Source organism: Ornithorhynchus anatinus, chromosome 7 (assembly GCF_004115215.2).
Source record: "Ornithorhynchus anatinus isolate Pmale09 chromosome 7, mOrnAna1.pri.v4, whole genome shotgun sequence".
Classification (NCBI taxonomy): Eukaryota; Metazoa; Chordata; class Mammalia; order Monotremata; family Ornithorhynchidae; genus Ornithorhynchus; species Ornithorhynchus anatinus.
The window spans coordinates 76376894-76399600 of record NC_041734.1 but is presented as its reverse complement, the minus strand read 5'-3'; the positions used below and the strand labels follow the sequence as shown (position 1 = coordinate 76399600).

Here is a 22707-nt window from a genome sequence, read left to right as displayed (position 1 = left end):
TTGTACTTTCCAAGCACTTAGTACAGTCCTCTACATACTGTAATCGCTCAATAAATACGATTGAATGAAAGAGATGAGTCAAGGATCCAAGAGAGGCAGCATGGCTCAGTGAGTAACGCATGGGCCCGGGAGTCACAAAGATCTGTATTCTAATCCCAGCTCTGCCACGTGTTTGCTGTGTGGCCTTGGGCAAGTCACTTAGCTTCTCTGGGCCTCAGTTACCTCATCTGTAAAATGGGGATTAAGATGTGTGGACACAGGGACTGTGTCCAACCTGATAAGTGAGTATTGAACCAGCGCTTAGTACAGCATCTGGCGCATAGTAAGCACTTAACAAATGCCATAAAAAAAAAAGGTGCCAAGATTTTAGGTTTCTTCTTGCAAGGAAGATGGTGGTGTCAACAGTGATAGGAGAATCACTGGGAAAACAGGATTTGGGTGGGAACATGAGTTCTGTTTGGGAGGTGTTGGCAGGACATCCAACCTGAGATGAAGGTAGGTGGAAATGTGAGACTGCAATAGTAATAATTGTTATTTATTATTATTTATTATTTATTGCTATTGTTTTAATGAGATGTTCATCCCCTTGATTCTATTTATTGCTATTGTTTTTGTCTGTCTCCCTCGATTAGACTGTAAACCCGTCACTGGGCAGGGACTGTCTCTATCTGTTGCCGATTTGTACATTCCAAGCGCTTAGTACAGTGCTCTGCACATAGTAAGTGCTCAATAAATACTATTGAATGAATGAATTGTGGTATTGATTAAGTATTTATTAGGGAAGCATCGTGGCTCAGTGGAAAGAGCACGGGCTTGGGAGTCAGAGGTCATGGGTTCGAACCCCGGCTCCGCCACATGTCAGCTGTGTGATTGTCGGTAAGTCACTTCACTTCTCTGTGCCTCAGTTCCCTCATCTGTAAAATGGGATGAAGACTGTGAGCCTCACGTGGGACAACCTGATGACCCTGTATCTACCCCAGCGCTTAGATCAGTGCTCTCTACATAGTAAGCGCTTAACAAATACCAACATTATTATTATTATTATTATTATTATTATTAAGCATCTGCTGTGCCAGGCACTGTCCTAAACGCTGGGGTAGATACAAGCCAGTCGGGCTGGGCACAGTCCCCGTCCCAAATGGGGGGGCTCAGTATCGATTCCCATTTTACTGCCGGAAGTAACTTAGGCCCAAAGAAGTTGTGAGTTGCCTAAGGTCATGCAGCAGAGAAATGTGACCCTCACTTCAGACCCTGGGAGTCTCAAGTTCATTCTGAGAGACAGTGTGACTGTAGCTTTATCTTCCCCCTTGAAAGTTGCTGTATGGAAGCATTTTTAAAAGTTTTAATCAGCAAAATAAGATAATGAGGAAATCCACTCTGGTTTTGGGTCCTGGCATAAGATAAGTTTTGGGTGCAAAGCTCTCCTTTGGGCAAAGAAATGGGGCAAGACTCTTCAGCCTGTGTATTATAGTGTGCTCTCCCAAGCACTTAGTGATAATAATAATAGTGATGGTGGCATTTGTTAAGCGCTTACTATGTGCAAAGCACTGTTCTAAGCACTGGGGAGGAGTACAGTGCTCTGCACACAGAAAGCAACGATTGAATACGACTGACTGATCCTAAGCTGTTCATATACTGCCAGATATCGAAGGCAGCAGTGGAACATTTTAATATCACCATTTTCTGACACCATCCTGCTTTATAGAGAGGAATCTAGAAGAGGAATTGACTTGACCCAGTCGAAGCTGTTTCAATTTTGTATTTTCAGTTTGATTTCAGACTTAATTTGTCTTTTTTGGTCTGGTGTTCAAACTATTAGTAAAAGCTCTCTGTTAAGTCACTGCTCCCCGGTATATCCGTAGATGCAGTGAATTTATTCCAGGAACTTTATCTTGAGCTTTGAAGTAGTCTATGAATACCATTTGTTGCCTCTAAAGTGGTTTTCTGGCCATGTTATGGATTGCACGTGGAAGTTTTCCACACATCTGTTGGCTCCTATAGAAAGGCATGGCAGTGGGGGAGCCTCAGGAATCTATTCTCCTGCTTCTTTTCTTTTCCATGTCTTAGCTGAGTGATTAAGCCTCCATTCCCTTTTTCATGCACATGCTTGTTTATGACTGAGTGGTTGGCCTTTGCAGCTCGTCCTAGCCGCGGTAACAGACTGTCCTCATTTGGATTTAAGAACACCGAGAGAGTGTTTTTTTTTTCCAGGAAACTCATTAAAAACACCCACAGACGAATCCAAACCGTCATCTTTTCTCTGCCTCCTAAAATTTGAAATTGCTTGCTTCGGTGATTAAGTATCTACGCTTTGTAGAGCGAGGAGCTCATGGGAACAGTGGAGAGAAATGCAAATGTCGGGCCCATTGGGCAGGGCCTGCTCTTTGGAGGAGAAACCAGCCCCCTTAGTGGATGTTGTGAAGTGGGAGAAGGGGGGAGTCCGAACCTCACCCAGTCTTCGTCCTGACTCGGCCCACTTCAGTGGCTCGGGACCACCCGAATACCAAGAAGCAGTGTGGCCTCTCGGAAAGAACAGGAGGGAGCGTGGGGACCTGGGTTCTAATCCCGGGCTCTACCACCTGCCTGCCGTGTGACCTCGGGCAAGTCACTTGACTTCTTTGGGCCCCTGTTTCCCCATCTGTCAAATAAGGATGAGATACTGGCCAGGGGTTAATGCCTTGATAATAATAAAGGTGGTATTTGTTAAGCGCTTACTCAGTGCAAAGCACTGTTCTAAGCGCTGGGGGTATACAGGGTGATCAGGTTGTCCCATGTGGAGCTCACAGTTTTTAATCCCCATTTTACAGATGAGGTAACCGACGCCCAGAGAAGTGAAGTGACTTGCCCAAAGTCACATAGCTGGCAAGCGGGAGGGCTGGGATTAGAACCCATGACCTTTGACTCCCAAGCCCAGGCTCTTTCCACCGAGCCACACAGCTTCTCTACGATCTCTTTGATGGCAGAGATCGTGTCTCTTTACTTTTTTTTGGTATTTAAGTGCTTACTATGTACCTGGCACTGTCCTAAGCGCTGGGGTCGATCCAAGCTAATCAGTTTGGGCACAGTCCCAGTTGGTTTTTTTTTTAATGGTATTGATGAAATGCTTTCTATGTGCCAGACACTGTACTAAGTGCTGCGGTGGATACAAGCAGATTGGGTTGGACGCAGTCCCTGTCCTGCATGGGACTCATAGTTTTAATACCCATTTTTATGCATGTGGTAACTGAGGCACAGAGAAGCGAAGCGATCTATCTGCCCACGGTCACACAGCAGACAAGGATTAGAGTCCAGGTCCTTTCGAGTCCCAGGCCCTGGGTCTGTCCACTTGGCCACACTTCTTACTCTATTTTATGATACTCTCCCAAGTGTTTAGTACAGTGTTCTCCACATAGTAAATGTTCAATATGGGCCAGTGACTGTTTCCAACCTAATTGACCTGTATCTATCCCAGTGCCGGGCACAGAGTAAATTCTTAAATACTGTTGTTATTATTATCAAACTGATTTGTCAGCTCTAATAGAAATTCATTCCTTCTATAGATGCCCCTTTGCGGTATTTCTGTGCTTTGGTTTTAATTTGCCTCTTCCAAATTGTTGCTCTTCCTCCTGCTCTCGCTATTTGCAGATGATTTTCTGTTTCTGCTCAGAATCCTTGTAGCCTGGACTTTGGGTCTTGCTCTACTGTGGGACTTCTCGCCCAGTAGCTGCTCAATAGATAGCACTGATTGTCAGGGGTATTTATTGTGCACCTCCTGTGTGCAGAGGGCTTTTACCGAGTGCTTTGGAGAGTCTAATCCCGGCTCTGCCACCTGTCTGCTGTGTGGCCTTGGACAAGTCACTTCATTTCTCTGTCCCTCAGTTACCTAATCTGTAAAATGAGGATTGAGACTGTGAGCCCATGTGAGACAGGGACTGGGTCCAACCCAGTTTGCTTGCTTCCACCCCAGTGCTTAGTGCAGTGCCTGGCACATAGTAAGTGTTTAACAAATACCGTAATTATTGCTGCTATTATTATTACCATACAGTGCAGTTGGTAGACACATTCGCTGCTCATGAGGAATTTACAATCAGGAGATTATCAAGTGAAGGGAAATTAAAATGTGTGTTAATTACCTTCGTTGTTTGAATTCTTTGAATGTAACAAGTTAACTACACAACCTGTTGCAACTTAATTTAAAAAAAAAAACATTTGCAGAAATGATCCCTTTTTGGAAAATGAACTCTGGACACAAGGGGGAAGGAAACCTTTCTGGAATAGGATCTGAAATAAGATCTGGGCTATTTTTTTCTCCCCGGGAAAAACATCGTTTTGTTCTTTTCCCCAGGCAGTTAGCGATAGCTAGAGGCACTGTGATCTAGAAAATAGAAAGTCTCCTAGGAGTCAATAATTGAGTGGAATGGTTTTCATTAGATAGGTGTGTGTGAATGTGTGTTTTTTTTTAAAATCTCTATTCTAATCACTCAGTTGTAGTCTCCGAGTCAGAGGTTGTGGGTTCTAAATCCCCGCTCCGCTGCTTGTCAGCTGTGTGACTTTGGGCAAGTCACATAACATCTCTGTGCCTCAGTTCCCTCATCTGTAAAATGGGGATTAAGACTGTGAGCCCCAAGTGGGACAACCTGATTTCCTTGGATCTACCGCAGCGCTTAGAACAGTGCTTGGCACATAGTAAGCGCTTAACCAGTGCCATAATTTATTAAAGCACACTCTCATTGATGGATGAGTAAAGAGCTGAGAGAGAGGGGGATTACTGGTGGTGGAGGGGAGGAAGAAAGGGTTTGAGCTGGGAGGTGAGGCCAGAGCAATTAAGGGAGGGAAAGAGGAGTGGGGGTGAGATCTGTACCTAGGAGGCAGAGTTCCACGGAGACACTGTTCACACAAAGTTATAAATCTCTCATCCATATCAGCTGGCTTTGTCAGTACCCTAATGATAGAATTGGTGCTTTGTTTTATTGGAAGGAAAGCAGTTAGTCCTACATTGATCTTGATGCTTTCTTTCTCACCCTGATCAAAGTTCAAGTGGGCAGTAGAAGTGCATTTGCCAGTTTAAATAAAAATGCAATCCCATTTGGGCAGTTCAGGCCTGGAATAGACCTCTTGGGTCACCCTACCTGACTAGGGCGTGGCTCAGTGGAAAGAGCACGTGCTTTGGAGTCAGAGGTCATGGGTTCGAATCCCGGCTCGGCCGCTTGACAGCTGTGTGACTTTGGGCAAGTCACTTAACTTCTCGGTGCCTCAGTCACCTCATCTGTAAAATGAGGATTAAGACTGTGAGCCCCACGTGGGACAACCTGATTCCCCTGTGTCTACCCCAGCGCTTAGAACAGTGCTCAGCACATAGTAAGCGCTTAACAAATACCAACATTATTATTAGATAAGTGAGAACCCATTCTATTTTAGAAGGTCTCCGTGGAAGGGGATCGGCTCATCTTGGTAGTGATTCATCCGTTTAAAAAAAAGTTCTTTTTTAAAGAAAGAGACTGTCCTGCCTCTGTTCTCCCCATACAAAGAATACAGGGTGAAGGAATTTTTCTATGTATGTAGGCAGATGAACAAGTTCGGGTGTTCAGGTATTCCTCCACACACTTATACATAGGAAAGGACTAGTTGAGACCTGGAAAATTCTTGGATTCTTGGCTCCTCCCTTTTGTGATGCCTTTGTCTCCCGCTCTTTTGTTTCCAGTTTCGACATGGTGCTTCCCTCTTTCTTGCTGTTGCCTTTTCTTTTTGCTTCTCTGCAGTTTTCCCCCATTCCTTTTCCTCCTAGTTTTCTCCACCCCCATTTCTTTCTTGGTTTTCCTTTGCTTTCCCCATTTTCTTCTCGTCCTCTTGCAGCTCCTGCTGCCCCCAACAGCCCCTCTTTCACTCCAATCTCCCAATCCTGCTCTCTCTTCTTTCTTCTTTTGCCACTGTCTTCATCCCACCTGGCCTAGCCTGTCTCTCCCCTCGCTTTATTCTCTCCATTCATTCTCCGTCAGCTTTTTTTCTGTCTGGCTTCCTTCCTGCCTTCCCAAGGTGTCACGGTAACTGCTCACCCACCCGTAGAGCAACTAAAGATTAATGGCTGATGGCAGTTAGTGGTTGAAACTCTGAATCGCCGGGAACCCCTTGACAACCAGAATTGGAAAGAGAGATTAACCCTCCACTTCTGAAACTTCGTCAAGGAATTGGAGGATCCCCCCACTCCTAAAATTTTACAGTCCTTGTGACCACCCCCCGCCCCTGAGGCTCATTACCCCACCGGCTACTATCTCCTGCCGACTCTATGTAAGAGGAGAAAGTGGAGGCGAGAGGCTGGGGCTGGGGGGTTGTTTTGTTGTGTTTTAATTCATTCATTCATTGAATAGTATTTATTGAGCGCTTACTATGTGCAGAGCACTGTACTAAGCGCTTGGAACGTACAATTCGGCAACAGATAGAGACAATCCCTGCCCACTGATGGGCTTACAGTCTAATAGGGGGAGGCAGACGGACAAAAACAAAGCAACTTAATCACGATAAATAGAATCAAGATTGGTATCAATTAATTAATTAATGGTATTAAGCACTTACTATGTGCTGGGCCCTGTAATAAGTGCCGTGGTAGGTACAAGTCAGTCAGCTTGGACATGGTCCCTGTCCCTCACAGGGCTTCCAGCCTCAATCCCCATTTTACAGATGAGATAACTGAGGCCTAGAGAAGTGACTTTCCAAAGTCACACGACAGGTAAATTGGGGGAGCCAGGATTAGAACTCAGGTACTTCTGACTCTCAGGCCCGTGCTCTATTCACTAGGGCACACTGCTTCTGGTCCTCCTCTGGAGCTTTGCAGTCAGCACCCAGCGGCTCTGAGCCCAAACCCCCGTGGTGTTACTCGGCTCGCTGAACCTGTTGTGGTTTTAGTGGAGGAATAGGCCAAAAATACCAAACAAAAATGGGCCTAGAAGATTTCGGCTTCAGAGGGGAAACGATCCCCTAGTATAAATTGGCATGTAATAAACTTTTCAGAAAACTCGGGAGCTAGGGGAAGGGCAGAATCAGGGCTGAGATTTGGATGCTTGGGACTGCAGACATAGAAACCCCTCTAGTCTGTAAGCTCCTCATGGGCAGGGATCACCTCCTCTGTTTTATTGGACTCCTGCAAGTGCTTACTACAGTGCTGTGCACGCAGTAAGCACTCAATAATTCGATTGGTAGATTGGCGAAAAGACCGAAGATACCTTCCGTGGCAGACTTACGGGATAAACTCACAGGGAAGACTGATGACGATGATCAGTGGCTCCATTAATGTATCTTTGTCTCTGTGACTCGGGGTCTGTTAATATTTCATCCCTTCTGTTGGCTTTTTGGTGCATTTTTTGGTAATGATTCAGGGCAAAAGGAAATTTATTGGAAAACCTCTCCCCCAGATATGCTTGTTTTGTATTAGAACATCTATTGCTTGAAAGGTGAGCCGGAATGATGAGATTTTAAAGTCAGAGTTGGGGATAACTGTCTTTGTCTTCCAATTTCTCTAAATACATATGTGACTCCATCTCATTTTTATAGGAACATGCATTTGTATCTTAGTTATAAGGATTATTATTGTATTTGTTAAGCACTTACTATGTGTCCAGCACTGTTCTCACTGCTGGGCTAGGTGTAAATTAATCAGATCGGACACCATCTCTGTTCAAATGGGACTCACAGTTTAAATAGGAGGGAAAAATTTGAATGTCATGCTAGATGGTAAACTCCTTGAGGGCAGAGATCGTGTCTATCTACTTATCTGATGGTATTCGTTTGGCGCTTACTATGTACCAGGGCACTGTATTAAGTGCTGGGGTGGATACAAGCAAATTGGGTTGGACGCAGTACCTGTCCTGCATGGGACTCACAATCTTAATCCCCGTACTTACAGATGAGGTAATTGAGGCACAGAGAAGTTAAGTGACTTGCCCACGGTCACACAGCAGAAAAGGATTAGAGCCCAGGCCCTTTCGACTCCAGGCCCGGGGTCTATCCACTTGGCCACCCTACTTGCTCTATTGTACTGTACTCTCCCAAGTGCTTAGTGCAGTGTTCTCCACACAGTAAGCGCTAAATAAGTACTGTTGGTTGCTTCCCGAAAGATAGATTGCTAATCCTTTTCTTTTCATTTTAGAAAGACCCAGATTACCTGAAATTATGGCTGGACAGTTTTGTATCCAGCTACGAGCAATTCTTGGATGTGGACTTTGAGAAACTGCCCACCAGGTAAGAGGAAATGGACTGAGTCGCATTCTATTTCTCCTAATTGAGGTCTCCAGGAATAATCAATCTGGTCTCTAGCTTTGGATTTAAGAGTAAAGTCCTTTCCTGCTCCTCACTGTTTTAATCCATGGATGATATTTTTCATCGAAGGGCCACTTGTCGTTGGCAGTGAGATTTCACAGACGAGGTGAAAAACTGAAGGCATCAAGTCATATCTTACGGGTCTTCATTAGATTGCCAATGATATTTTCAAATCAGACCGCATTGTTCACGGTTTTTCTTCCTGCGGTAGTTCTGCTCGCACAACTGCAGTGTCGATACACCCACACACAGTTGCTTCAAAACAATTCCATTGCTTTTTCTAAAATGGAAACTGCTAGCTTCAAAGTCACCACTCTTCTGTCCTCTGTCCAAATCCTCTTGTTTTCAATCATCAGGTCTAAAAATGGGCATTTTTTCAGGCATGTAGCTTTAACGACCGTGACCCAATCTGCCTTCTGAAAGTTTACCATCATTAGGGTTTTCAATTTGGACCTAGCTGAAACGGCCAACTTCACTACCCTTAAGTGTTCTTGTCCTTCCCTTTTGTCTGCACAGAGACGTCCCTATGTTAAATTACTCGACAACTTTTCCAAATCTTCCCCCAGGTAAACTTCATTTGCAAGTTGTATTTTTTTGTTTCGGTGAAAACCGCTTCCTTTTTTGCATCCTTGCTTGCTGCTTTTCTCATTCATTCTGAAGCCCCTCAAAAAAGCAAAAGTGCAAGAAAGAACCAATGAGTGCTTTTACTCAAACCTAGTCGTTCCTCATGAGCAACCTAATAAGTTCTCTATAAGAACAATTTGGGAGTAGAAGTAAGGTTTTATGTGATTCATTTTTTTGAAAGTACTTGAAGAGGCCTAGTTTGTTGAGTCCGCTGAATTTTTCCTTCAATTAAATGAGGACTTAGAAATTTTTTGTGTAAATGAAGCTTTCTTGGGCCCATTGTTCATTAGAACCATTTCTCTAATTTGTGGCAAATGGAAGTAAAGTGTGTTCACCCCTGTTTACAATCAGACTTTCCTGACAAAAATTGAAAACATGGCTAAACAGAATCTCCTAGGAGGCTTTTATTGTTTGCATTATTCACTTAATCCACAACAAACAAATGCTCTCTAGCATCAGATGGCGAGATGGGATCCCAGACATCAAAGTTCTGGAATGAGGTCATTCTCCTAGCGAGGGAGCGAGACTCACCTCAGCGCAGCTCTGCTGGGTGGGATGCGTGAGGACAAAGGATGATAACACGATTCCCAAACAGCTGTTGCGTGGAGAGTAGAAATCGAGGAACCACAAGCCAAGAGAGCAGAGGAAACATGCTAAGGACTGGTAAAAAAAACCACCTCGGACCGTGCGGCCTCCCTACTAATAGCAGGGTGTCAGTTGCCAAGGAGAGGCTAGTGTGGTGTACTGTTCTCACGGAACCCCTCTTTTTGAGTAATAGCCTCATAAGGATGAGCGATAAGGAAGCAGGGTCGCTCAGTGGAAAGAGCCCAGGTCTAAGAGTCAGAGAACCTGGGTTCTAATCCCGAATGTGCCACACGTCTGCTCTGTGACCCTGGGCAAGTCTTCTCTGGGCCTCGGTTAACCTCATCTGTAAAATGGGGATTAAAATAATAGTGATCATGATATTTAAGTGCTTATTCTGTGCCAGGCACTATATCGAGTGCTGGGGTAGATGCAAGGTAATTTCGTTGGACATGGTCCCTGTCCCACATTGACCTCACAGTTTTAATCCCCATTTTACAGATGAAGGAACTGAGGCACACAGAAGTGAAGTGACTTGCCCAAGGTCACATAGCAGACTAGTGGTGGAGGAGGATTAGAACTCAACTCCTTCAGACTCCCAGGCCTCTACTCCATCCACTAGACCACCCTGCTTCATTATGAAAACCGTGTGCCCCATGTTTCTATCCATCTTCTGTCTGCCCCAGCGTTTAGAACAGTGCATCACTCAAAGTAGTGCTTAACAAATGCCACAATTGTGTCCTCAGACATTTTTAGAGAGTGGCTGGATCCTTAATATTTTAAAAAGTGCCAGTTCACATTAATATGGTAATTCTAAAAAAAAAACAACAAAACCAAACCCGATATATTTAGTCTCAAAGATGTCCCTGGTGCAGAGCAGAGTAGCAGAAACAACAAGAAACAGCAAACAGTCACTTCTTCCCCAATAGGTTTTGCCCTGAGCAGGGCTGAATTTTATTTTTTCCGATTGGTTGTCCAAACCTAATGGGGGAAGGAGAAGCAGATATCATTGACAAGCGTTATTATTGTTATAGTTGTTTTATTTATTAAGCATTTAGTAGTTGACAAGCACTGTTGCAAGTGCTGGGATAAATACAACTTAATGAGGTTGGACATAATCCCTGTCCCACAAAGGGCTCACCATCTAAGGAGGGGGGAAAATAGGCAATGAATCCACATTTGACAGCGGAGGAAACAGGCACAGAGAAGTTAAGTGACTTGCCCAAGGTCCTACAGCTGGCAGCTGGCAGAGGTGGGATTAGAACCCAGGTCCTCTGTCTCCCAGACCACGGCGCTCCTCTGCTGGCCGTAGAGTGGTGGTGGTGGGAGGGGCATCATTGTTAAAAATAATAATGCTGGTATTTGTTAAGTGCTTACTATGTGCAGAGCGCTGGGGGGATACAAGGTGATCAGGCTGTCCCACGTGGGGCTCATAGTTTTAATCCCCATTTTAAAGATGAGGTCACTGAGGCCCAGAGAAGTAAAGTGACTTGCCCAAGGTCACACAGCTGGCAAGCGGCAGAGCTGGGAATCGAACCCATGACCTCTGGCTCCCAAGCCTGGGCTCTTGCCACTGGGCCACGCTGCTTCTCAACTGCTTCTCGTTTTATCTGCTTCAAGGAACGGCCATGTTGTTAAATCCTCCTCATGTAATAATAAAGATAATTGTGCTTTAGAAGTGCTTACAATGTGCCAAGCACTGTTCTAAATACCGAGGTAGGTACAACATATGCAGAGAGAACCCCTTCCCCTGTTTCACATGAGGCTCACCATCTAAGGAGGAGGGAGCCACAGGAATCTCCATTTAACAGAGATGTTAAATGACTTGTCCAGGGTCACGCAGTAGGCAAGTGGCAGAGCTGGGGTTAGAACCCAGGAACCCGACTCTAGACCGTGGTGAATCTATAATCAGCTAATCGGTAATATTTACCGAGCACTTATTCTGGGCAGAGCACTGTAATAATAGTAATGGTATTTAACTGCTTACTGTGTGTGAAGCACTGCTGTAAACGCCGGGGTGGTGGGGATATAAGGTGATCGGGTTGTCCCAGTGGGGCTCCCAGTCTTAATCCCCATTTGAGAGATGAGGAAATTGAGGCACAGAGAAGTGAAGTGAGTTGCCCAAAGTCATACAGTTTACAAGTGTCGGAGCCGGGGTGAGAACCCACGACCTCCGACTCCCAAGCCCGGGCTCTTTGCACTGAGCCACGCTGCTTCTCCATCTTAGCAGGGTGTTAAGTGCTTGGGACAGTACAATACAATATGGCATTCAAAATGCTGTGAAAGTCAGTAATAGACAAATATATCTTACCTTCCGTAGTTCCAAACTGCCGGCCCAAGGCTGAACTCTTCAATTAATGAGACACACAGTGGAGAGGGGAACTGCATTGCATGTAGCATGAAGGTTAATCTCTGGGATTAGTGGAAACCACACACAGCCTCTTCCTTTCAAGATAATAATGTTGGGATTTGTTAAGCGCTTACTATGTGCAGAGCACTTTTCTAAGCACTGGGGTAGATACAGGGTCATCAAGTTGTCCTGCGTGAGGCTCACAGTCTTCATCCCCATTTTCCAGATGAGGGAACTGAGGCACAGAGAAGTAAAGTGACTTACCCACAGTCACACAGCTGACAAGTGGCAGAGCTGGGATTCGAACCCATGACCTCTGACTCCGAAGCCTGTGCTCTTTTCACTGAGCCATGCCACTTCTCTGAGCCACGCCTCTTCTCTATGTCAGGGCAACAAAGAAATCCACATTAATTTATCTTGAGTTCAGCATCAAGGCGGGTCAGTGGGATCAGCCGAAAAGCTCTTCCCATCTCAGCTGAATCTGAAGTATCAAACGTCGAAGATTTCTTGTACCAGAGTGACTCTGGAAAGTTCACTTTTCAACCCCAAATTGGGCTTCAGTGTTTTTTTGTTCACTCCCTTCGAAGACATCATCACGCCTCCTGATTTGAAGAGTTCAGGAGGTTCTGCTATTGGAGGACCTGGTTTCTAATCCCTGTGCCTCCACTTGTCTTCTGTGTGGTCTCGGGCAAGTCACTTCACTTGTCTGTGCCCATGATCTTCTGTAAAATGGGGATTGAGACTCTGAGCCCCACATGGGACGTTGACTGAATTCAACCTGGTTATCTTCTATCTACCCCAGCGGTTAGTACAGTGCGTGGCGCATAGTAAGGGCTTAATAATTGCCATTAAAAAAGTTAATCATCACTGGTATTTATTGAGTGATTGCTGGGTGGGGCTCAGTGGAAAGAGCATGGGCTTGGGAGCCAGAGGTCATGGGTTCTAGTCCCGGCTCTGCCACTTGTCAGCTGTGTGACTGTGGGCAAGTCACTTCACTGGGCTTCAGTTCCCTCATCTATAAAATGGGGATGAAGACTCTGAGCCTCATGTGGGACAGCCTGATTACCCTGTATCTACCTCAGCGCTTAGAACAATGCTCTGCACATAGTAAGCGCTTAACAAATAACATTATGATTATTATTACTAAAAGCTTGGAAAAGTACAGTGCAACAGAGTTGGTAACCTCGGTCCAAGGACTGTTTCATCAAGTGCCCATGAATTGATTTGCTCCCTTTGTTCATCTCCCCTCCCAACCCCACAGCGCTTAAGACCTTATACCTGTCATTTATTTCTATTAATGTCTGCCCCTCTAGACAGCGAGCTCATTGTTGTACCCTCCCAAGTGCTTAGTAGAGTGTACAGAGGCACACGGTAAGTGCTCAGTAAATAGGATTGGCTGATTAACTTAAATTTCCCCCCTGAAATTTGCAGTATCTCTCAATTGTTCAGAAGGTACAGAAGCATTTAACTTGTCCTAAGTTTTGCTTCCACTTCGAGGTCCCGTCTGACTCTCTCAGGCTCGATTTCATATTTAGCTGCCGCCAGTCGGCATTTTCAAGGTCCTCGGTTGTCACTGCGCGGATGGGACAGTCGCGGGATTTGGGTCAGCTGGTAGTTTTTGCAGGGTCAGGCAGGCCAGCGGGTTCCGACTTTGCTCAGACATCCGTGTTCCCTGTCCCGTGGTGGGGTTGTGAAGTAGAGGCTGTAAGCTCAATAATAATAATAATAATAATAATAATAATAATTTAAGTGCTTACTGTGTACCAGTCACTGTACTAGGCACTGGAGTAGATACAAGGTAATCAAGATAGTTACAGTCCCTCTCCCATCTGGGGCTCACAGTGTTAATCCCCATTTTACAGATGAAGTAATTGAGGCCCAGAAAATCCATCCATTCAGTCGTATTTATTGATCACTTACTGTGTGCAGAGCACTGTATTAAGTGCTTGGAAAGTACAATACAGCAGTAGTAGGGAGAGACAATCCCCGCCCACAACGGGCTTCCAGTCTAGAGAGGGCGGGTGGTGCAACTTGCCCACGGTCACACGGCCACCGAGTGTTGGAGCTGGGATTAGAACCCGGGTCCTTCTGACTCCCAGGCCTAAATATATGCAATATTATCGGATTGGACACAGTCCATGTCCCACATGGGATTCACAGTTTTAATCTCGGTTTGGCGGATGAGGTAACTAAGGCACAGAGACGTGAAGCGATGTTCCCAAAGCCACACAGCAGGCAAGTGGTGGGACGGGGATTTGAACCAGGGTCCCCTGACTCCCAGGCCCTGGCTCTGCCCATTGGTCGGCGACCTCTTGGTGTTACTTCAACGACTTGTTCTTTATTCTCTCCTTTAAATGTGGTTCAGTTCCTCCTTGTCCTCTCTCTGTCTGCCTCTCTTTTCTCCTCTCCACATTTCTCGTCATTGCCTCATCTCATTCTCCTTTTTACCCCCCCAGAGCTCAAGCTTGCTGGAAGACCTGCCTCATGTATTAATTTCAAAAAAGTATGAAGCGAGAAGCACCATATCCTTATCGATATGCATTTAGTCAGTTTAGTTTCGAATTCTTAATTACAACGGAGGGGGAACTTTGATACAGTCCAAGTTCTCTTACCATTGCAAGCCACCAGCTTTGCGGTGGGAGTTGTGTGCACAAGCCTGAGAAAATTTGCTTACTGCATAAAAAAGGCACGACATTAAAGAATCCAAAACAAACAAATGCAGTACTTTTCTTTTGCATTCATGACATTCTTTGGAAGATTACTCCAATTGTGCCCCTGAACTGGTCCTTTTATGTGATCTTAGGTTGGTTTTTTTCCCCTAAGAAAAGCCTTGTTTAGCAACAAGGGGTCAACCAGATCTGCAGTGACCATTCATCCTAGGCCGAGTTCTCCATCTTCAAATTTAAATAAGCGCTCTCTTGTCTGGTGGTGTTTGACTTAGGGGAACTACAATTCCCCTTCCAAACCGTTCACACATTCACGATTTTATCCATTTCAATAGCGTCTCTTGGGCCTTCTCTTTCTTGACTGAAGAGTCTTAATGTTGTCATCTAAACCCGCAACCAAGCCCCTCTAGTTCTCGCCGTCAGTTGGGCGGCACGTCTGTGTAATTTCTCCAATTTGATAACACCCTTTCGAAGATCCAGTGACCGAAACTTCATGTAGTCGTCCAGATGTGGGCTAATCGGAAACCCTTTTGGATGCTGCAGAGCGTTGGGCCCCTATCCCTTCCCTTTGTTTTCTTTTCTTTAGCCAGCTCTCTGTCCATGACAACAACATTCCTGCAGGTCCCAAGATTTTCAGAAAAGCCTTTGGGGTGAACTCTTGTCGAAGACTTTTAAAAAGGCCCACTATCCGGTCAATCAGTATTTGGTATTTATTGAGTGCCTATTGTGTACGGCATTGGCTATTAGGTGCTTGAGAGACTCCAATACAGTAGAGGTTTTGTGGGGGGTAGGGTTTGATGGTGTTCGCTACACTTATTACGCGCCAGGCACTCTACTAAGCACTGGGGTGGATACAAGCTAGTCATGTTGGACACAGTCCATGTCGCACATGGGGCTCACAGTCTTAATCCCCATTTGACAGATGGGGTAACTGAGGCACAGAGAAGTGAAGTGCCTTGCCCAAGGTTACACAGCAGGCAAGTGGCAGAGCTGGGGTTCATTCATTCAGTCGTATTTATTGAGCGCTCACTGTGTGCAGAGCACTGTACTAAGCACTTGGAATGGACAATTCGGCAACAGATAGAGACAATCCCTGCCCAACGACGGGCTCACAGACTAAAAGGGGGAGACGGCAAAACAAAACCAGTAGTCAGGCATCAATACCATCAAAATAAATGGAATCGTAGATATATACCAGATATATACCTGGCTAGAACCCAGGTGCTTCTGACTTCCAGGCCTGGGCTGTATCCACTAGATCGTGCTGCTTCTAGGCAGGACCCCTGCCAACAAGGAGCTTACAGACTAGACTTTTCAACTTTCCCATCCTTCCCAGCAGTATCTTCAGAGGAGATCTCCTGCCTGCTCTCAAGTGCCACCTCTTCCACATGTGCATCGGACCCCATTCCCTCGCACCGTATAAAAACGCTCACCCCTTCCCTCCTCCCCGCCTAAACTTCCATCTTCAACCGCTCACTGTCCAACGGCTTCTTCCCCTCTGCCTTCAAACATACCCACGCCTCCCCCACCCTAAAAAAACCCTCCCTTGACCCCACAGGCCCCTCCAGTTATCGCTCCATCTCTCTCCTACCCTTCCTTTCTCTGCCTCGTATTCCTCTCCTCCACCTCTCTCCTGCAGTCCCTCCAATCTGGCTTCCCCCCTTCCACTCCACTGAAACCAGCCCCCTCGAAGGTCACCCATGACCTCCTTTTTACCCAATCCAACGGCTCCTACTCCATCCTAATCCTCCTTGACCTCTCAGTTGCCTTTGACACTGTGGACCACCCCCTTCTCCTCAACAGGGTATTCGACTTTGGCTTCACTGACTCCGTCCTCTCCCGGTTCTCCTCTTATCTCTCTGTCCGTTCATTCTCGGTCTCCTTCGCGGGCTCCTTCTACCCCTCCCATCCCTTAACTGTGGGGGTCCCTCAAGATTCAGTTCTCGGTCCCCGTCTATTCTCCATCTACACTCACTCCCTTGGAGAACTCATCGGCTCCCACGGCTTCAACTATTTCTGTGTGGATGCCACCCAAATCTATATCTCTTCCCCTGTTCTCTCTCCCTCCCTCTAGTCTCGCCTCTCCTCCTGTCTTTGGGACATCTCTATTTGGATGTCCTCCGGACACCTAAAACTTAACATGTCCAAGACAGAGCTCCTTATCTTCCCTCCCAAAGCCTGTCCTCTCCCGGACTTTCCCATCCCTGTGGACGGCACAACCATCCTTCCCGTCTCACAAGCCCACAGCCTTGGTGTCATTCTTGACCCCACTCTCTCATTCTCCCCACACATCCAGTCCAACACCAAAACCTGCCAGTTTCACCTTCACAACATCACCAAGATTCGCCCTTTCCTCTCCATCCAAACCGCAACATTAGTGCAATCACTCATCCTATAACGACTGGATTACTGCATCACCCTCCTTTCTGACCTCCCAAACTCCTGTCTCTCCCCACTTCAGTCCATACTTCACTCTGCTGCCCGGATTATCTTTCTACTGAAACATTCTGGGCATGTCACCCCCCTCCTCAAAAATCTCCAGTCGTTGCCTATCAAACAAAAACTCCTCACTCTTGGCTTCAAAGCTCCCATCCCCTTGCCCCCTCCTACATCACTTCCCTTCTCTCCTTCTACAGCCCAGCCTGCAAACTCCGCTTCTCCGCCGCTCACCTCCTCACTGTGCCTCGTTCTCGCCTTTCCCGCCGTCGACCCCTGGCCCACGTCCTACCTCTGGCCTGGAACGCCCTCCCTCCTCACCTCCGCCATACAATCACACTTCCCCCCCTCAAAGCCCTACTGAAGGCTTACCTCCTCCAAGAGCCCTTCCTAGACTACGCCCCTCTTTTCCTCAACTCCCCCTCCCCTCCGCGTCTCCCCGACTCACTCCCTTTGCTCTACCCCCCTCCCTGCCCCACAGCACTTGTGTATATATGCACACATCTATAATTCTATTTATTCTGATGTCTGCTTACTTGTTTTGATATTTAGAACAGTGCTTGGCATGTAGTAAGTGCTTAGAGAAGCAGCGTGGCTCAATGGAAAGAGCCCGGGCTTGGGAGTCAGAGGTCGTGGGTTCTAATCCCGGCTCCGCCACTTGTCTGCTGGGTGACCTTGGGTAAGTCACTTAACTTCTCTGTGTCTCAGTTACCTCATCTGTAAAAATGGGGATTAAAAAAATGTGAGCTCCAAGTGGGGCAATCTGATTACCCTTTATCTACCCAAGCGCTTAGAACAGTGTTCTGCACACAGTAAGCGTTTAACAAATACCATAATTATTACTATTATTATTAACAAATAACATTATCGTTATTATGTCTTCCCCCTTCTAGACTGTAAGCCTGTTGTGGGCAGAGGTTGTCTCTATTGCTGAATTGTAACTTCCAACCGCTTAGTACAGTGCTCTGCGCACAGTAAACGCTGAATAAATATGATTGAATGAATGAACTAGAGGGAAAGGCAGACTTTCAAATCAGTCACGGATAGGGGAAATGGCAGATTATAAGGATTTGTACTTAAGTATTAAGGTTAAGGCGAGTGTCAAGAGTTTAAGGGTTACAGAAACAGGAGCATAGATGATGCAAAAAAAAGGGTGAATAGCAGAGACACAGACTTCACAAGGTTCCTCGGAGAAGATAATAGTATTTGTTAAACACTTACTATATGCAAGTGATTCTACTGATTTTAGGAGGGTTTTGACGTGGGGAGAGTGGCGTGCGTTGAATGAGAGAGCCGAGTCAAGGATAATGCCAAGTTTGTAGCCTAGTGATAGAGGGAGCCTGATGGTGGTGTCTACGGTGTTGGGAAGAACAGGGTTTGAAATGGAAGAGGAGCAGTTAACGATAATAATAATAATAATGTTGGTATTTGTTAAGCGCTTACTATGTGCAGAGCACTGTTCTAAGCACTGGGGTAGATACAGGGTAATCAGGTTGTCCCATGTGAGGCTCACAGTTAATCCCCATTTTACAGATGAGGTCACTGAGGCACAGAGAAGTGAAGTGACTCGCCCACAGTCACACAGCTGACAAGTGGCAGAGTCGGGAGTTGAACTCATGACCTCTGACTCCGAAGCCCAGGCTCTTTCCACTGAGCCACGCTGCTTCCCCTGTTCTGTTTTGGATATGTTACATTGTAGGTGTCAGAGGTATATCCAAGTAAAAAATGTCCTGAATGAAGACAGGAGGAAATATGGAGGTGAGGTGAGGTAGGAGGGGCAAGGGGATGGAAAGTTTTCCAAGGCTGCTTCTGCTCCATCCCATTTCCTCCTTCCGTCTTCCTACCTTTGAAGCCTATATCATCTGCTTCTAGCAACCACTCCAATTACTTGCCCCAATCCCCTATCGACCCTCAGACCCCACCTCCGGCTTTCTAAATCATTTTGATCCCTTCTCAAATTCCTCCTTTCTCTTTCCTTCCCACTGGTTTCTCTCTACCCACGTGCGTTTGGAGTCCTGTGAAAGAACTCGAGCAGATTAATTAGGCATTTCCTCCTCTTTTGTCCTTTTGTGCTTTGCTAAGTGACCCTAAACTTAGTCTTATCATTTTTCCTCACAAAAAAATGAGGCTAAGTAGCTTATAACTCCCAGGTTCATATTTGGAGCGTCTTCCATAACTAGGAGTCGCGTTGGCTGTCTATCAGTCTTCCGCTCTCATGGCTGTAGTGATAGGTGACATGTTTTTGCCAAGAATTCGGCAGCTTCTTTGCCTAGTTTCCGGTCCTGGTGAGTTGTCTGCATGAAGTTGTCTGCATGAGTTGTCAGAGAAGCAGCGTGGCTCAGTGGAAAGAGCATGGGGTGGGGAGTCAGAGGTCCTGGGTTCGAATCCCGGCTCTGCCGCCTGTCAGCTGGGTGACTGTGGGCAAGTCACTTCACTTCTCTGTGCCTCAATTACCTCATCTGTAAAATGGGGATTAATAATGTTGGTGTTTAAGTGCTTACTATGTGCAGAGCACTGTTCTAAGCACTGGAGTAGATACAGGGTAATCAGGTTGTACCACGTGAGGCTCACAGTTAATCCTCACTTTACAGATGAGGTAACTGAGGCACAGAGAAGTGAAGTGACTTGCCCACAGTCACACAGCTGACAAGTGGCAGAGCCAGGATTAAGAGTGTGAGCCTCATGTGGGACAACCTGATTACCCTGTATCTCCCCCAGCGCTTAGAACAGTGCTCTGCACATAGCGGTTAACAAATACCAACATTATTATGAAGTTCATCACTTTGGTCTAAAACATCCATGGGGGCTTTGCATTTTCATCCATTTCATTGACCGGCTGAAGTAATATGGCCTGGCGGAGAGATCACAGGCCTGCGTGTCAGAGGAGCTGGGCTCTAATCTTCATTCATTCAGTCGTATTTACTGAGCGCTTACTGTGTGCAGAGTACTGTACTAAGCGCTTGGAATGTGCAGTTGGGTAGCAGAGTCAATCCCTGCCCAACAACGGGCTCACGGTCTATAAGGGGGAGACAGGCAACAAAACAAAACAATAATAATGTTGGTATTTGTTAAGCGCTTACTATGTGCAGAGCACTGTTCTAAGTGCTGGGGTAGATACAGAGTGATCAGATTGTCCCACGTGAGGCTCACACTTACCCATTTTACAGATGAGGTCACTGAGGCCCAGAGAAGTGAAGTGACTTGCCCACGGTCACACAACTGACAAGTGGCAGAGCCGGGATTCGAACCCTGACCTCGGACTCCCAAGCCCGGGCTCTTTCCACTGAGCCACGCTGCTTCCAGGCATCAATAGCATCAATATAAATAAATAGAATTGTAGATAGATATACACATCATTAATAAAATAAACAGAATAATAAATACGTACATGTGTATACACAAGTGCTGTGGGGGCTGTGTGACTTGGGGCAAGTCGCTTCTCCGTGCCTCAGTTTCCTCAACTGTAAAATGGGAATTAGACTGCAAGCCTGTTGTGGGCAGGGGTTGTCTCTCTTTATTGCTGAATTGTAACTTCCAACCGCTTAGTACAGTGCTCTGCACACAGTAAGCACTGAATAAATACGATTGAATGAATGAACTAGAGGGAAAGGCAGACTTTCAAGTCAGTCACGGATAGGGGAAATGGCAGACTATAAGGATTTGTACCTAAGTATTAAGGGTAAGGCGTTTAAAGCAGTGTTTGACACAGAGTAACTGCTTAACAAATACCATAATAACAGTAATAATTATAATACCACTGACCTAAAAAAGACAAAACAATTTAGCTGTGGTATTTGGTATCTGTTAAACGTTTTCCATGTGCCAGGCTCCGTACTAAGGACTGGAGTAGATGCAGGCTAATCAGGTTGGACCCGATTCCTGTTTCACTTAGAGCTCACATTCTTCACCCTCATTTTACAGATGAAGTAACTGTGGCGAAGAGAATTTAAGCAACTTGCCCAGGGACTGAAAGCTCCTTTTGGGCAGGAATTTGGCCTAGAAACTCTGATTTGTAGCGTACTCTCCCAGATGCCTCGTTCAGTGACCGCGCACAGCGAAGAGTCACGCAATCCCCTTGGATGGTAGATTGATTACATAGGAAGCGCTTACCAAATACCACAGTTGCTCTGCATTTATTGTAGATGCTCAATCAGTTCTATCGATTTAATTCTGATTAATTCGGCTTTAATTCGATTTACCTTGTCAAGCAGATCGGAGCTATTATAGTAGTAATAATTATGTTCTTAGGGACTAATGTGTCAAGCATTGTACTAAGCACTGGGTTAGTTCCAAGATAATCAGGTCAGACGCAGTCCCAGTCTTTTTTTTTTAATAATGGCATTTATTAAATACCTACTATGTGCCTCAGTGGAAAGAGCCCGGGCTTGGGAGTCAGAGGTCATGGGTTCTAATCCTGGCTCCACCGCTTGTCAGCTGTGTGACTTTGGGCAAGTCACTTCTCTGGGCCTCAGTTGCCTCATCTGTAAAATGGGGATTAAGACTGTGAGCCCCATGTGGGACAACCTAATTACCTTGTATATACCCCAGCGCTTAGAACAGCGCTTTGCACATAGTAAGCGCTTAACACATACCATCATTATTATGGGAAGCAGCGTGGCTCAGTGGGAAGAGCGAGGGCTTGGGAGACAGAGGTCATGGGTTCAAATTCTGGCTCTGCCACTTGTCAGCTGGGTGACCGTGGGCAAGTCACTTCACTTCTCTGTGCCTCAGTTACCTCATCTGTAAAATGGGGATTAAGACAGCAAGCCTCACGTGGGACAACCTGATGACCCTCTATCTCCCCCAGCGCTTAGAACAGTGCCCTGCCCATAGTAAGCTCTTCACAAATACCAACATTATTATTATTGTTATTATTCCTATTCTAAGCACTGAGGTAGATACAAGATAATCAGGTTGTCCCACGTGGGGCTCACAGTCTGAATCTCCATTTTATAGATGAGGTCACTGAGGCCCAGAGAAGTGCAGCGACTTGCCCAAAGTCACACAGCTGACAAGTGGCGGAGGCGGGATTAGAACCCACATCCTCTGACTCCCAAGCCCGGGCTCTTGCCTCTAAGCCACGCTGCCTCCCTGTCCCACGTGGGGTTCCCAGACTCAGGGGAAGGAGTTCACTTAGTACAGATGTAATCAGCTCAAATCCATTTATATTTCTAGGTGTTTTAATGATACTTGTTAGCTTCATTAGTAGTTTAAGCATTGAGGATTCAGACAATGCCTTGTGTGCTGATTACGACTTCATTAGGTTTCGGAGAGGTGATGCTGTGTGAGATTAATTTTGATTGGGAAATGCCAGGCAAGAAGGTGAGCTCAGTGGGAAGAGCCCGGTCTTGGGAGTCAGAGGTCATGAGTTCAAATCCCGGCTCTGCCACTTGTCAGCTGGGTGACTGTGGGCAAGTCACTTCACTTCTCTGGGCCTCGGTTACCTCATCTGTAAAATGGGGATTAACTGTGAGCCTCACATGGGACAACCTGATTCCCTGTATCTACCCCAGCGCTTAGAACAGTGCCCGGCACATAGTAAGCGCTTAACAAATATTATTATTATTATTATCATTATTATCAATTCACTAATCCAGATCTTATTTCTACACCCTTGTTTCGGCTGATGAAATATAGAGGTGAGTTCGGGTGAAATCTCCTATTGAAAGAGGAATAATAATAGTAATGTTGGTATCTGTTAAGTGCTTACTATGTGCAGAGCACTGTTCTAAGCTCTGGGGTAGTTACAAAGTAATCAGC

The 22707-nt window shown here is 46.0% G+C and overlaps 1 protein-coding gene across 3 annotated transcripts in view; it reads left to right on the top strand.

The window, feature by feature from the left end:
* NBEAL1 (neurobeachin like 1) overlaps window positions 1-22707 on the top strand; it is a 190157-nt gene that overhangs the window by 38175 nt on the left and 129275 nt on the right. For all 3 annotated transcript variants that reach the window (XM_029068756.2, XM_029068751.2, XM_029068752.2), the window contains exon 3: window positions 8120-8211. In XM_029068756.2, coding sequence (XP_028924589.1) covers window positions 8120-8211 — 92 coding nt within the window. The remainder of the gene's footprint in view (window positions 1-8119; window positions 8212-22707) is intronic.